We start from the raw sequence: 14,390 nt of genomic DNA, 5'->3' as shown, positions 1-14,390 counted from the left end.
GAAAAAAGAAAAAACAAAAATGTGAGGATCATGAGTTCAATCATAGAGTTCTTTCCTACAACAAGTTAGGTAGACAAGACATAATTATTACCTGTTATTTGGTTTAGCCTCCAGCCTAAGAAACAGGCAATGTAATACTATAATAGTTCTCATTTTACTAATGCATTCTTCTTAACTTGTAGCCCTTATACCCGTGGTCGGCAAACAGTGGCTCGCGAGCCACATGCGGCTCTTTGGCCCCTTGAGTATGGCTCTTCCTAAGCCTTAGGAGTGCCCTAATTAAGTTAATAACAATGTACCTACCTATATAGTTTAAGTTTAAAAAATTTGGCTCTCAAATTTCAATCGTTGTACTGTTGATATTTGGCTCTGTTGGCTAATGAGTTTGCCGACCACTGCCTTACATCATCATCTTTCTGACTTCACTCTTTACTACTCCCATTTCCATCCACTCATCCTGGCTATACGGCCCTTCTTTCTATTTCTTGGATACTCCATGATTAAGGCATTTATACTGTTGCCTCTGCCTGAAATGTGCTCCCCTTGGAAGACCTTCAGCCCTCGTTCAGAGTTCATAATTAGTAAGGAAAACATCTGCATGCAGATTTTTCTGGGAAGTTGTCCTAGTCCCTATAATAGTAAATACTCTGACAGTTGAGCAAGACAATTCAAATGGTACTCCACAGCTAGAGACAATGTCAGCAAAATGTTTTAGAGATCAAGCAGACACAGATTTAAGCTATATAGCAGTACTATTTTAAATGAATAGCAGAAAAAGATTTCTACCTCTTCTCATTGGTTTCCACTGCATCCCTGGATCTCTGTTTTGCAAATAACTTGGCCATTCTTTTAGCTTTATTCTTTTGTCTATTGCTCATTCCTGCTCGAAATTCTGAGTCAATAAGTTCAGCTGCCTGGAGAGTCTAAAAGAATAAAAGAACAGAGTTTGAACTAAAGAAGTCAAAATAAATATCCATAGTCTCAGCCTCAAAAGAGGAGTATGTCTATAAATTTCACTATATACAAATTGACCACATTTTTTTTTGAGAGCTTCGTGCTATTCCACTGTATGGCTATACCATAATTTCACTCTCTTCCTTTTTCCCTGTTCTTCCAAATCCTAACAGATGCTCATGTTTCTTAATTTTTCTTATGTCATGGATGTGACACAAATGTATGATCCTAACCCACAAAAAAGACATAAGATTTCAAAATAACCATAATACAAATCAAAAATTGTAAGAATAAAGAATGTCAATGCAAGAAACTGATAATTATCATCTGCTGAAAAATATTTTAAAAATTATAGCCAGAAGTGATTGGTCCAGCATCCTACAGTCAACTTACCCCAATAATCACTCTTCTTCTAAAGCACTCACTGCCTACTGTTTTTTGAATCTCTTCTCCATTCATGGGAGACATTATAAAGACTGTGAAGTTAGAAATGCTTTCAGCCCAAGCCTAAAGATCCTTTCTGCCACTAACTGATTAAGATTCAAATGAAATTTACCATTCTACAACCAATTAAGGCCACTGGTATGGATCCCATGCTACAGTCTTGATCCTGGGACCATTGGTGCACATATAAGGCAATGGAGCAGTAATGAGCTAATGCAGCAGTAACTCCTCCCAAACGTCCACGACAACCAAATTTGGATCTTTCAAACCATAAACTGGCTGTTACCCATCCCATGTCCAACTATTCTGTATATTGACCATTTTCTCTAATATACCTGCCCATTCATTTTCTTACGCCATGCCCAATTACCACACTGTGATCACAGTACTATATTTTTGTTCTCCTTTAATTCTATTTTTTTTTTATTTACCCCTTTTTCTACTTCATTTCTTTCCACTCTTTATTGGTTGTCACTATATTTTCTGTCTCTTTATACTCTTTTCCTTTTCCCTTCCGGTATGTGCAATATTGTTCTTTGTCTGCAAAGGTAATTCATCATCACACACCCCCTAACCCTAAAAATATAAAGTTGACAAATTCTAATGGTTAAGAGAACAATTATTATAAAGGCAAATAGACCATTCTCAAGTAAAGGGCAAGGCCAAGGGAATGAGAAGATGGTTTTATGATTGCAAAGCAGGAAATCCTAACAGGGCTCACAGAACCCTGAAAGAATATTGCAAGGGCAAGAAGAAAGGGTATTGAACCCCTGAAAGGTAGTATTTCACTTGTATGTTAATGTTCCTGAGGAGAAAGCCACAGCTTATAATGAGTCTGGGGCATTAAAAAAAAGAAGTGCACAGGCACCTATTGGAAATTGGAAGAACAGAGAGAAAAGGGGCAATACAGAACAGAAGTATGGTAAAGCCACTAACAAAATAGCCTGAGGCTATTACAAAAGAATGTGATCAATCTATATATATTGATATTTCAGTTACATGAAGTCAGTAAAGGTAAACATGGCTTAAAAGGGCACACATACTTGTCTACACAGAGAACATTTCAGAAGGATGCATAAATAACTACAACAGGATTGCCTATGCAGCATGGGGACATGGCTATCATTTATTGGAAAGAAACTTCTTTTACTTCATATTGTATATCCTTTTTAAATGTTTAAATCCTTTTTATCATGTTTGTTACTTTCTCAAATTAAAAAATGAATCACAGTTCTAAAGATTTTAGATTCATATCTGACTATGATAGCCCTTAGTATCCCACTCTCTCAAACATTTACTTTTTTTTCCCCTTTGCTAAAGAACAAAGGAAAGAGCAACTGGTGCAACTAGGAGTTCTCAACATAAGAGGCTTCAAAAGGTCCACCACAGCTCTTATCTAACAGTCCAGTCTCTACAAGGTAGGTTGAACTTCTATCTCTTTAAAATCTGTCACCAGAAACCCAATTTATAAAGACATTAGCAATGAACAGAATTAAGGACAGTATTTTTTAAAAACTTCAGTTGCATAGCAAAATGAAACAAGCCCTTTGTATTATTATTTAAAATCAAACAAATAAAGGTTTTACCTACAGGTTGTTTGTTTACAAAGGTTGCTGAAGTTGGGGTATAATCTAAATCTTCATCATTAAAGAGTTCTTCAGTACTCATTCCAATGGCTTCTCCCATATTAAGGCCAAGTTTCTTCTGTAATAGTTTTCGTTGGCGTGCTATCCTCTCTTTAGGATCCACTTCACCTTTAAGCAGAAAAGAAATACATTTCCTCCAAATCAGCTAAGAAGTATTCTAATACATGAAGATCAAACTCTATTAAAATACTCCCTCCCCCCCCCAAAAAAAGCCCAGCTGGTTTGGCTCAGTGGATAGATCATCAGCCTGTGGACTGAAGGGTCCCGGGTTCAATTCTGGTCAAGGGTACATGCCTGAGTTGCAGGCTTGGTTCCTAGTAGGGGGCATGCAGGAGGCAGCCAATCAATGATTCTCTCACCGATGATGTTTCTATGTCTCTCCCTCTTCCTTCCTCTCTGAAATTAATAACTATATTTAAAATTTTTTAAAAATATAAGAGAAGCCGAGGCCGGTTTGGCTCAGTGGATAGAGCGTCGGCCTGCGGACTGAAGGGTCCCAGGTTCGATTCCGGTCGGGGGCATGTGCCTGGGTTGCGGGCATATCCCCAGTGGGAGATGTGCAGGAGGCGGCTGATCGATGTTTCTCTCTCATTGATGTTTCTGACTCTCTATCTCTCTCCCTTCCTCTCTGTAAAAAATCAATAAAATATATTTTAAAAAAAATAAAAAAAGAAAGAAAAAAAAACAAGAGAAAAAAAAAATAAGAGAAGCTCAAATAAAACTAACTTAAAAAAAATAAAATACAAAAAAATTTTTTAACTGTTAAAACACCCCTCCTGCCCTGGCTGCTTTGGCTCAGTGAATAGAGTGTTGGCCTGGGTTCTGAAGGGTCCTGGGTTGATTCCGGCTAAGGGTACATGCATGGGTTGTGGGCTTGGTTCCCAAATCCTTTTTATCATGTTTGTTACTTTCTCAAATTAAAAAATGAAGGGGGCATGCAGGAGGCATCTGATCAATGATTGTCATCACTGGTGTTTCAATCTTTCTCTCCTTCTTCCTTCCTTTCTGAATCAATAAAAATATATTTTAAAAAATTAAAATTAAAACACCCCTCCTAACAATAAGCAAGCCATACTCAGTCTTTAATAGTGGATAATTTAATGTCATAAATTCCATTACCTAACCATTAGAAAATATTTTTCATTGAGACTTCCCCATTGCCCTATTGTCAAAAATGAGATCTATTCCTATGGAAAAATATAATCTTACTAGGGGCCCGGTGCACGAAATTCGTGCACTGGGTGTGTGTGTGTGGGGGCGGAGTGTCCCTCAGCCCAGCCTGCCCCCTCTCACATACTGGGAGCCCTCAGGTGTTGACCCCCATCACCCTCCAATCGCAGGATCGGCCCCTTGCCCAGGCCTGACGCCTCTGGCCTAGGCATCCGGCCCGGGGAAGCGGGGACCCGCAGCTGCAGCGGCCCTGCGATCGTGGGCTCCGCTTTAGGCCCAGGCAAGGGACCCTTAGCTCCTGGGACTGCCAGCTTTAACCGTGCTCAGCTCCCATCACTGGCTCCACCCCTACTTCCTGCTATCACTGGCCAGGGCGGAAAAGGCACCTGATTCTCCGATCATGGCTGGGCCGCCTTTGCCCTGCCCCCCAGCTCTTAGCTCCCCCCTGGGTTTCCGATCACTGTCAGTGGCAGGGGGCTTCTTCCTGCTTTCCCTTTTGCCTCCCTGCATTGTGCCTACATATGCAAATTAACCGCCATCTTGTTGGCAGTTAACTGCCAATCTTAGTTGGCAGTTAATTTGCATATAGCCCTGATTAGCCAATGAAAAGGGTATCGTCGTACGCCAATTACCATTTTTCTCTTTTATTAGTGTAGATTTTAGTGTAACTATACCTTGTACATTCTCTGAAAGATCTAACCATGCTAAGAAACAAAACAAAAACCTAGGTTTTATTTGACAGAAAAGATCTCAACAAATACATGCTTATTCCAAGTGAGGCTTTTATGTATTCTGAGATGATATACCCCTAATAACAAAGATAAGGCATAAAAGTAGACAGATTTTAAATGTCCCAAGTAAAACCTGTACTACTTCACTGGAAAACAGATCAAAAGGTATTATTTTAAAAACTAGAGGCCTGATGCCTGTCCCTCAGCCCACCTGCACCCTCTCACAATCCAGGAGCCATGAGGTTATATCCAATAGACAGCTTAGGCCCGCTCCCCATGGGTCAGCAATCGGACATCCTTAGCGCTGCTGCAGAGGTGGGAGAGGCTCCCACCACCACCCCTGTGCTCACCAGCTGTGAGCCAGCTTCTGGCTGAGCAGCACTCCCCCTGTGGGAGCATACTGACCACCAGGGGGCAGCTCCCGTGTTGAGCATCTGCCCCTGGTGGTCATAGCAACCAGTCATTCCGCAGTTCGGTCGATTTGCAGATTACCCTTTTATTAGATAGGATATAATTTTGTGCTTAAAAATAGCTAAATTGCAAGATATGGCTCCCCAAAATTAGAAATTTTTTTTAAACATTTTAAAAACTATAATGATTTGCTTTTAATAAGTTCTTATTGGACTAACTCTCCACAGATTATAAGCTCTAGACAAAATATGAAAAAAACAAATACCTGAAGACAATGACTGGAAAGAGTACAAAAGTAGGCATATACCTTTAGAGAATTGTCAATACCTGGAAGAAGGGCATGGCACTGGGTGAGTCTCCCAATTTTGCAGTTTTTAACCTGAGGGTAAACCCAGTCCATGGTGTATGGGCAGCTAAAAGCTAGATAAAAAAAACCCAGTCTCTCTGGCTTGAAGAATTAGAGAAGAGTCAGGGGTCAATACAGCTACTGGAAGATAGAGAAAATGCAGAAAGTAGAAAGCCAGAGAGAAACAGCAAATTCTGTATAAACTCAGCCAAATCTCTGGCTGAATTCTGAACTTTGCACACACAGGGCAGATACCACATAGTCCAGTTAAAGCTAAAATTTGATCTGAAATTTTAGCTGTTGGAATCTGTAATTTGAGTTTCACCAAATTAAATGCATGCTAAAACAAACAAGCAACAAAAGCCAAATCAACCAAAACACTCTGGAAGAATATAACAGATTCCAGCATGTGAGGGATACAATCCAAAATTAACTGACATACAAAGAATCAAGAAAATGTAACCCATTCTCCAAAGAAAAGACAAACTCTGAGATAACCCAGATGTTGAAATTAAAGGGCAAGATTTTTTATTAATTTTAGAGAGAGAAATGTGGGGGGGGGGGGAGAGAGAGAGAGAGAAAAGGAGAGAAAGAAAGGGAGGGAGGGAGAGGAAAGCATCAATGTGAGAAAGAAACTTTGACCAGTTGCCTCCTATACGTGTCCCGACCAGAGATCCAACCTGCAACCTAAGTATGTGCCCTGCCTGAACTCAAATCAAACCCTCCACCTCTCAGTGTATGGGACGACACTCACTAACTGAGCCACATCAACCAGGGCAATGACAATATTTTAAAGCTGCGAGTTTAACAATGCTCAATGTAAAGGAAGATACTATCACAATAATGAAAATATAGGATACCTCAATAGAGACACAGAAACTATAAAAAAAGATCACCTTCAAGTGCATCAAGGACCTGCCTGAAGACTTGGAATGAAAAATTATCTATATGGGTTCTGCAGAAAGTGAAAAATACGGTCAAGTTGTAGACTCTGTCTTAGTGGGCCCTGTTCATAGGAGAAGGCATATGTTTGTATTTCAGGCTGATGCACCTAATCCAAGACTAATTCCAGATGCAGAAGCAATAGGTCCAACAGTTGTGCTAATTACACGCACCGATTGAGGTCAGAATTTATTAGATTTGGCTATTATGTAAGTAATGAATATTATCGAGACAGAATTAAGGGAAAATCCACCAGTAAAACTAGACTTTTCTAAGCTTCAAAGGAACATTTTGGCATTGAATCCCAGAGTCACACGATTCCACATTAATTCAGAAGATAACACAGAAAAACTGGAAGATGCAGAAAACAGCAATCCAAATCTACAATCACTTCTTTCAATGGCTGCATTACACCTTCAGCAGCAAAGGGATGGTCCACGTCAGAAACTCACTAAATGTCATGTTAGAATCCCACATGGACTGCCATGTGACCACCTGCCATGTCTTTAGTACAAAGTAAGCTATAAAAACACCCAGAACTATTTCCCTAAAATTTCATAAGTCATAGACACTAAGATACAATATGAAAAATTTGTTTAAAAACATCCTGTAGAATGTTTATAAGAAAACCAGTATTTGAGCAAATCGTAGACTATAAATACAACTATTTTAAAGTAATTTGTTCTCTGTTATTTTACTTGTTCTGAAACTAATCTGATTAAAACATATATATACTTTTAAAAAAATAAAGAAAAGAGGCGGGGGGGAGAGATTGAAAGAACCAAACAACTCAAAAATGAAATTAAGAGAACAATTCTAGCCCAGCCAATATGGCTCCATAGTTGAGCTTCTGACCTATGAACCAGGAGGTCACCATTCAATTCCCAGTCAGGGCATATGCCCAGGTTGAGGGATCGATTCCCGGTGTGGGGCATGCATGGGGCAGTTGGTCAATTATTCACTTTCATCATTGATGTTTCTTTCTCTCCCTCTCTTTTCCTATCAAAAATCAATAAAAATATATTTTCTAAAATTCTACTTACAACATCAAAAGCAAAAATTACAACTTATATTCTGAAAACTACAAAATATTGGTGAAAGAAATTAAGGAACATTCCGTGTTCATGGATCATTGTCAAGACAGTAATAATTCCAAAACTTATATACAGAATCAACACAATTCCTATTAGTTAGCTATTTTGCAAAGATTGAAAAACTGATCCTAAATTTCACATAGAAAATCAAAAGATTCAGAAAATCCACAATACTAAAAAAGAACGAAGTTTAATTTTTTTTTAAAATATGTGTTATTGCTTTTTTACAGAGAGGAAGGGAGAGGGATAGAGAGTGAGAAACATCGATGAGAGAGAAGCATTGATCAGCTGCCTCCCGCACACCCCCCACTGGGGATGTGCCCGCAACCAAGGCACATGCCCCTGACCAGAATCGAACCTGGGACCCTTCAGTCTCCAGGCCAACGCTCTATCCAGTGAGCCAAACCGGCCAGGGCTAATTTTTTTCTTTATTAAAGTATTACATATGTGTCCTTATCTCCTCACTCATGCCCTCAACCCCTGGTGATTGTGTCCATTGGTTAGGCTTATATGCATGCATACAAGTCTTTTGGTTGAACTCTCCCCCATACCCCCACCCTCCTCTATCTTCCCTCTGAGGTTTGATGGTCTGATCGATGCTTCTCTGTCTCTGGATCTGTTTTTGTTCATTAGTTTATGTTGTTCATTATATTCCACAAATGAGTTAGATCATGTGATATTTATCTTTCTCTGACTGACTTATTTCACTTAGCAAAATGCCCTCCAGGTCCATTCGTGCTGTTGCAATGGTAAGAATTCCTTCTTTTTTACTGCAGCGTACTATTCCATTGTGTAGATGTACCACAGTTTTCTAAACCACTCATCTGCTGATGGGCACTTAGGCTGTTTCCAAATCTTAGCTATTGTAAATTGTGCTGCTATGAACATAGGGGTGCATATATCCTTTCTGACTGGTGTTTCTAGTTTCTTGGGATATATTCCTAGAAGTGGGATCGCTGGGTCAAATGGGAGTTCCATTTGTAGTTTTTTGAGGAAATTCCATACTGTTCCCCACAGTGGCTGCACCAGCCTGCATTTCTACCAGCAGTGCACGGGGGTTCCTTTTTCTCCGCATCCTCTCCAGCACTTGTCGTTTGTTGATTTGTTGATGATAGCCATTCTGACAGGTGTGAGATGGTACCTCATTGTCGTTTTGATTTGCATCTCTCAGAAGATTAGTGACTTGGAGTATGTTTTCTTATGTCTCTTGGCCTTCCTTATGTTCTCTTTCATAAATTATCTATCTAGGTCGGAAACCAAGATGGCGGCATAGGTTAACACCGGAGATTGATGCCTCGAACAACCACTTCAAAAAACAACTAAAAGACGGAACGGACATCATCCAGAACCACAGGAAGGCTGGCTGAGTGGAAATTCTACAACTAGGAGGAAAGAGAATATCATACCCAGACTCAGAGGAGGCACAGTGCTGAAGTGAAATACTAAGGTGTGGAGTACACGCGGAGCAGGCTGGAGGCGGAGGGAGCAGTTGTTGTTTTCAATCGGGAGGGAGTTTCAGACTTTGAGCTCCAGATCCGGGCGAGTCTCTAGGGACCCAGACTCAAACGGGAGAAGCGGGACTGTCTGGCTTCGGTCGGAACTCGAAGGCAGCTTTCTCTCCGAGGTTTGCAGCGGTTGCTGGAACTCTGTGAGGCCGAGCCCCTAGGGACGGAACTGAGAGCAGCCATAACTGCTCGCTCCACCGCCCTGTAGGTCCCCAGGGACCCGCCCTGCCCAAGCCCTGCGCAGAGCCATTTGCCGGATAGCCTCAGGCAAATGCTAGATTAGCACCGCCCTAGAGATCCAGCACAGAAGCTCTCCCACTGCAGACACAGCAGACTCTCATTGCCAGTTAGCCTGGAGGTCAAATCACCACCGGTATTGCCGACAACAATCAAGGCTTCACTACAAGACTGCGCACAAAGACCACTAGGGGGTGCACCAAGAAAGCATAAAAAATGCGGAGACAAAGAAACAGGACAAAACTGTCAATGGAGGATATTGAGTTCAGAACCACACTTTTAAGGTCTCTTAAGAACTGTCTAGAAGCCGCTGATAAATGTAGTGAGATCCTCAAGAAATCTAATGAGAACCTCGATGTTATGATAAAGAACCAACTAGAAATTAAGCATACACGACTGAAATAATGAATACTATACAGACTCCCAACAGCAGACCAGAGGAGCGCAAGAATCAAGGCAAAGATTTGAAATGCGAAGAAGCAAAAAACACCCAACCGGAAAAGCAAAATGAAAAAAGAATCCGAAAATACGAAGATAGTGTAAGGAGCCTCTGGGACAGCTTCAAGCGTACCAACATCCGAATTATAGAGGTGCCAGAAGATGAGAGAGAGCAAGATATTGAAAACCTATTTGAAGAAATAATGACAGAAAACTTCCCCCACCTGGTGAAAGAAATAGACTTACAGGTCCAGGAAGCGCAGAGAACCCCAAACAAAAGGAATCCAAAGAGGACCACACCAAGACACATCATAATTAAAATGCCAAGAGCAAAAGACAGAGAGAATCTTAAAAGCAGCAAGAGAAAGAAACTCAGTTACCTACAAGGGAATACCCATACGACTGTCAGCTGATTTCTCAACAGAAACTTTGCAAGCCAGAAGGGAATGGCAAGAAATATTCAAAGTGATGAATACCAAGAACCTACAACCAAGATTACTTTATCCAGCAAAGCTATCATTCAGAACTGAAGGTCAGATAAAGAGCTTCACAGATAAGGAAAAGCTAAAGGAGTTCATCACCACCAAACCAGTATTATATGAAATGCTGAAAGGTATCCTTTAAGAAGAGGAAGAAGAAGAAAAAGGTAAAGATACAAATTATGAACAACAAACATGCATCTATCAAGAAGTGAATCTAAGAATCAAGTGAATAAATAATCTGGTGATCATAATAGAATCAGGGACATAGAAAGGGAATGGAATGACTATTCTTGCGGGGGAAAGGGGTGTGGGAGATTCGGGAAGAGACTGGACAAATATCATGCACCTATGGATGAGGACAGTGGGTGGGGAGTGAGGGCGGAGGGTGGGGCGGGAACTGGGAGGAGGGGAGTTATGGGGGGAAAAAGAGGAACAAATGTAATAATCCGAACAATAAAGATTTAATTAAAAAAAAATAAAAATAAAATAAAATAAATTATCTATTTAGGTCCGTTGCCCATTTTTTGATTGGGCTGTTTATCTTCCTTATGTTAAGTTGTATGAGTTCCCTGTAAATGTTGGAGATTAAATCCTTAGCAGTAATAACATTGGCAAATATATTCTCTCATGCAGTGGGCTTTTTTGTTGTTTTGTTGATGGTTTCTTTTGCTATGCAAAAGCTTTTTATTTTGATGTAGTCCCATTTGTTTATTTTCTCTTTAGTTTCCACTGCCCTAGGAGCTGTATTGGTGAAGAAATTGCTTTGGCATGTCTGAGATTTTGCTGCCTGTGGATTCCTCTAATTATTTTTATGGTTTCCCATCTTATATTTAAGTCCTTTATCCATTTTGAGTTTATTTTTGTGTATGGTGTAAGTTGGTGGTCTGGTTTCATTTTTTTTGCATGTATCTGTCCAATTTTCCCAACATCATTTACTGAAGAGACTATCTTGACTCCATTGTATATTCTTGCCTCCTTTGTCAAATATTAATTGAGCATAGTGGTTTGGGTCGATTTCTGGGTTCTCTGTTCTATTCCATTGATCTATATGTCTGTTCTTGTGCCAGTACCAGGCAGTTTTGAGAGCAGTGGAGGCCCATGCTTCTTGGTTTTAAAACTTACCACAAAGCAAGAGTAACCAAGACTATGAGGTAGAGTTGAGAATCCAACGAAACTGTCTATGACCAACTGATTTTCAACAAGGGTGCCAGACAATTCAGTGGGGGAAAGAATAGTTCTTCTCAACAATGGCATTGAGACAACAGGAGAGCCACATGCAAAAGAATTAAATTGGACCCATAACCCCACAACACATACAAAAATTAATTCAAAATGGATCAAATGCGTAATAGTAAGGGCTAAACCTATAAAACTCTTAGAAGAAAATGTAGGGGTAAGTGAGCTCAGATTTGGCAATAGTGTCTTATATATACCATCAAAAGCTTAAGAGGAAAAAAGATAACTAAAATTGTTCAAAATTAGTAACTTTTGTGCTTCAAAGGATACTATCATAAAAGTGAAAACACTACCCACAAAATAAAAGATGTTAGTAAATCATATATCAAACAAAAGGTTTATATCTAGAATATATATCTTACAACTCAGTAATAAAGAACAATATTCCACTTAAAAATGGGCAAAGGAGGTACATTTATACAATGGAATACTACGCTGTGGTAAAAAAGAAAGAACTCTTACCTCTTGCAATAGCATGAATGGAACTGGAGAGCATTATGCTAAGTGAAATAAGCCAGTCAGAGAAAGATAAATATCACATGATCTCACTCATTTGTGGAATATAATGAACAACATAAACTGATGAACAAAAACAGATCCAGAGACAGAGAAGCATCGATCAGACCATCAAACCTCAGAGGGAAAGTAGGGGAGGGTGGGGGTAAGGGGGAGAGTTCAACCAAAAGACTTGTATGCATGCATATAAGCCTAACCAATGGACACAGACACCAGAGGAGTGAGGGCATGAGTGGGGGTGGGTGGGGGTGGGGGCAAAAGGGGAATAAGGACATATATGTAATACCTTAATCAATAAAGAATAAATAAAATAAAAATGGGCAAAGGAGAGATGCAAATTAAAAGGACAAAGAGGTATCACCTCATACCTGTCAGAATGGCTACCATCAACATATCAACAAATGACAAGTGATGGCGAGGATGTGGAGAAAAGGGTACCCTAGTACACTGCTGGGGAATGCAGACTGGTGCAGCCATTATGGAAAACAGTATGGAGTTTCCTCAAAAAATTAAACATGAAACTGCCATTTCACCCATTGATCCCACTTCCAGTATATCCTAAGAGACCTGAAACACCAATCAGAAAGAATGTATGCATCCCTATGTTCATAGCAGCACAATTTACAATAACTAAGATCTGGAAGCAGTCCAAGTGCCCATCAGTAGATGAGTGGATAAAAAAGCTGTGGCACATTTATACCATGTAATACTATGCAGCAGTAAAAAAGAAGGATCTCTTACCCTTTGAGATAGCATGGAGGGACCTGGAGAGTATTATGCTAAGCGAAATAAGGCAATCAGAGAAAGATAAGTATCACATGATCTTATTCATATGTGGAATCTAATGAACAAAATAAACTGTTGAACAAAATAGATCCAGAAACACAGAAGCATGGAACAGACCGTCAAATGTCAGAGGGATGACAAACATGGGTGGGTGGGTGGGAAAAGATCAACCAAGGAACTTGCATACATATATATAACCCATGGACACTGACAATAGTGCGGCGAAGGCGTGGGGTCGGGGGTGGGGATGGACTAGGAGGAGTCAATGGGGAGAAAAAAAGGGGACATATGTAATACTTACCACAATAAAGATTTTAAAATAAATAAAAATCCTATATAAAAAAGGCTAATATGGCCCTAACCAGTTTGGCTCTGGGGATAGAGTGTCGGCCTGCGGACTAAAGGGTCCCAGGTTCGATTCTGGTCAAGGGCATGTGGCCGGGTTGCGGGCATGTCCCCAGTGGGGGGCGTGCAGGAGGCGGCTGAATCTATGTTTCTCTCTCATCGATGTTTCTAACTCTGTATCCCTCTCCCTCTCCCTTCCTCTCTGTTAAAAAATCAATAAAATATTATTTTTTAAAAAAAAGGCTAATATGCAAATAGACCGAACAAAGGAACCACCAAGCAACCAATCGCTACAAGGTGCGCTGACCACCAGGGGGCATATGCAGAACATGTCGGGGGTTAGTCGAGGCGAGATAGTGGAGCAGGTGAGTGGGGGCACCAGACCAAGGCTGGGCGCCAGTCGCTCTTTGAGGCGAGACTCTGGTGGTTACTGAAAATTCTTTGCTTCCGTGCACCACGTTCCCGCTCAGTGTTCACACCCGCTGCCAGCGCCCGCAGCCGGCACCACAGCCGTCACTCATACCCATTGCCGGTGCCCGGCGCCAGTTCCGATCACTCAGCGCCATCAGCGGGTGCGAGTGGCAGCTGCTGGTCCTGATCACCCCTGGGGGATTTTCCACCTCCCCCTGCTCCTGAGGGGCTATCGGGGCAGCAGCCGCCACTTGCATCTACTGACGGCGCCAACACCGCTCACATCCATTGCTGGCGCCGGCCCCAATTGCTCCGCACCGTCAGTGGGTATGAGCAAGACTGGTGCTGTCAGTGCATATGGGAGCGGCGGGAGCAGGGCTGCCAGGAGACGGGGGGGCGGGGGGGGGGGGGGCGGGGGGCAGTGGGAGGGGCCGGGCAGGGGCGTGGAGGATGGGCCAAGACCCGCCCCTGTGCCTACCGCAGCCTCGCAGCCCACAGTTCCTTTCAAGATGCATGAATTTGTGCACTGGGCCCCTAGTGTAAAATAAAAACATGGGCAAAGGATCGGAATAGGCAGTTCTCCAACAATATACAAATGGTCAATAAACACATGAAAGATGTCCAATATGATTATCAGTCATCAGGAAAATGCAAATCAAAACTACAAGATAGCACTTCACTCACTAGTATGGATAT

The 14,390-nt window shown here is 41.2% G+C and overlaps 1 protein-coding gene and 1 pseudogene across 5 annotated transcripts in view; one reads left to right on the top strand and one right to left on the bottom strand.

Moving 5' to 3' along the window:
- Window positions 1-14,390, bottom strand: part of BTAF1 (B-TFIID TATA-box binding protein associated factor 1) — a 113,585-nt gene that overhangs the window by 74,201 nt on the left and 24,994 nt on the right. For all 5 annotated transcript variants that reach the window (XM_059662828.1, XM_059662830.1, XM_059662832.1 and 2 more), the window contains 2 exons: window positions 2,989-3,152; window positions 787-923 (listed from right to left, as the gene is read on the bottom strand). In XM_059662828.1, the coding sequence (XP_059518811.1) occupies window positions 787-923; window positions 2,989-3,152 (301 nt within the window). The remainder of the gene's footprint in view (window positions 1-786; window positions 924-2,988; window positions 3,153-14,390) is intronic.
- Window positions 5,631-7,164, top strand: LOC132214612 (histone chaperone ASF1-like; annotated as a pseudogene).

Source organism: Myotis daubentonii, chromosome 13 (genome assembly GCF_963259705.1).
Source record: "Myotis daubentonii chromosome 13, mMyoDau2.1, whole genome shotgun sequence".
NCBI lineage: Eukaryota > Metazoa > Chordata > Mammalia > Chiroptera > Vespertilionidae > Myotis > Myotis daubentonii.
This window is presented reverse-complemented; position numbering and strand designations above follow the sequence as displayed.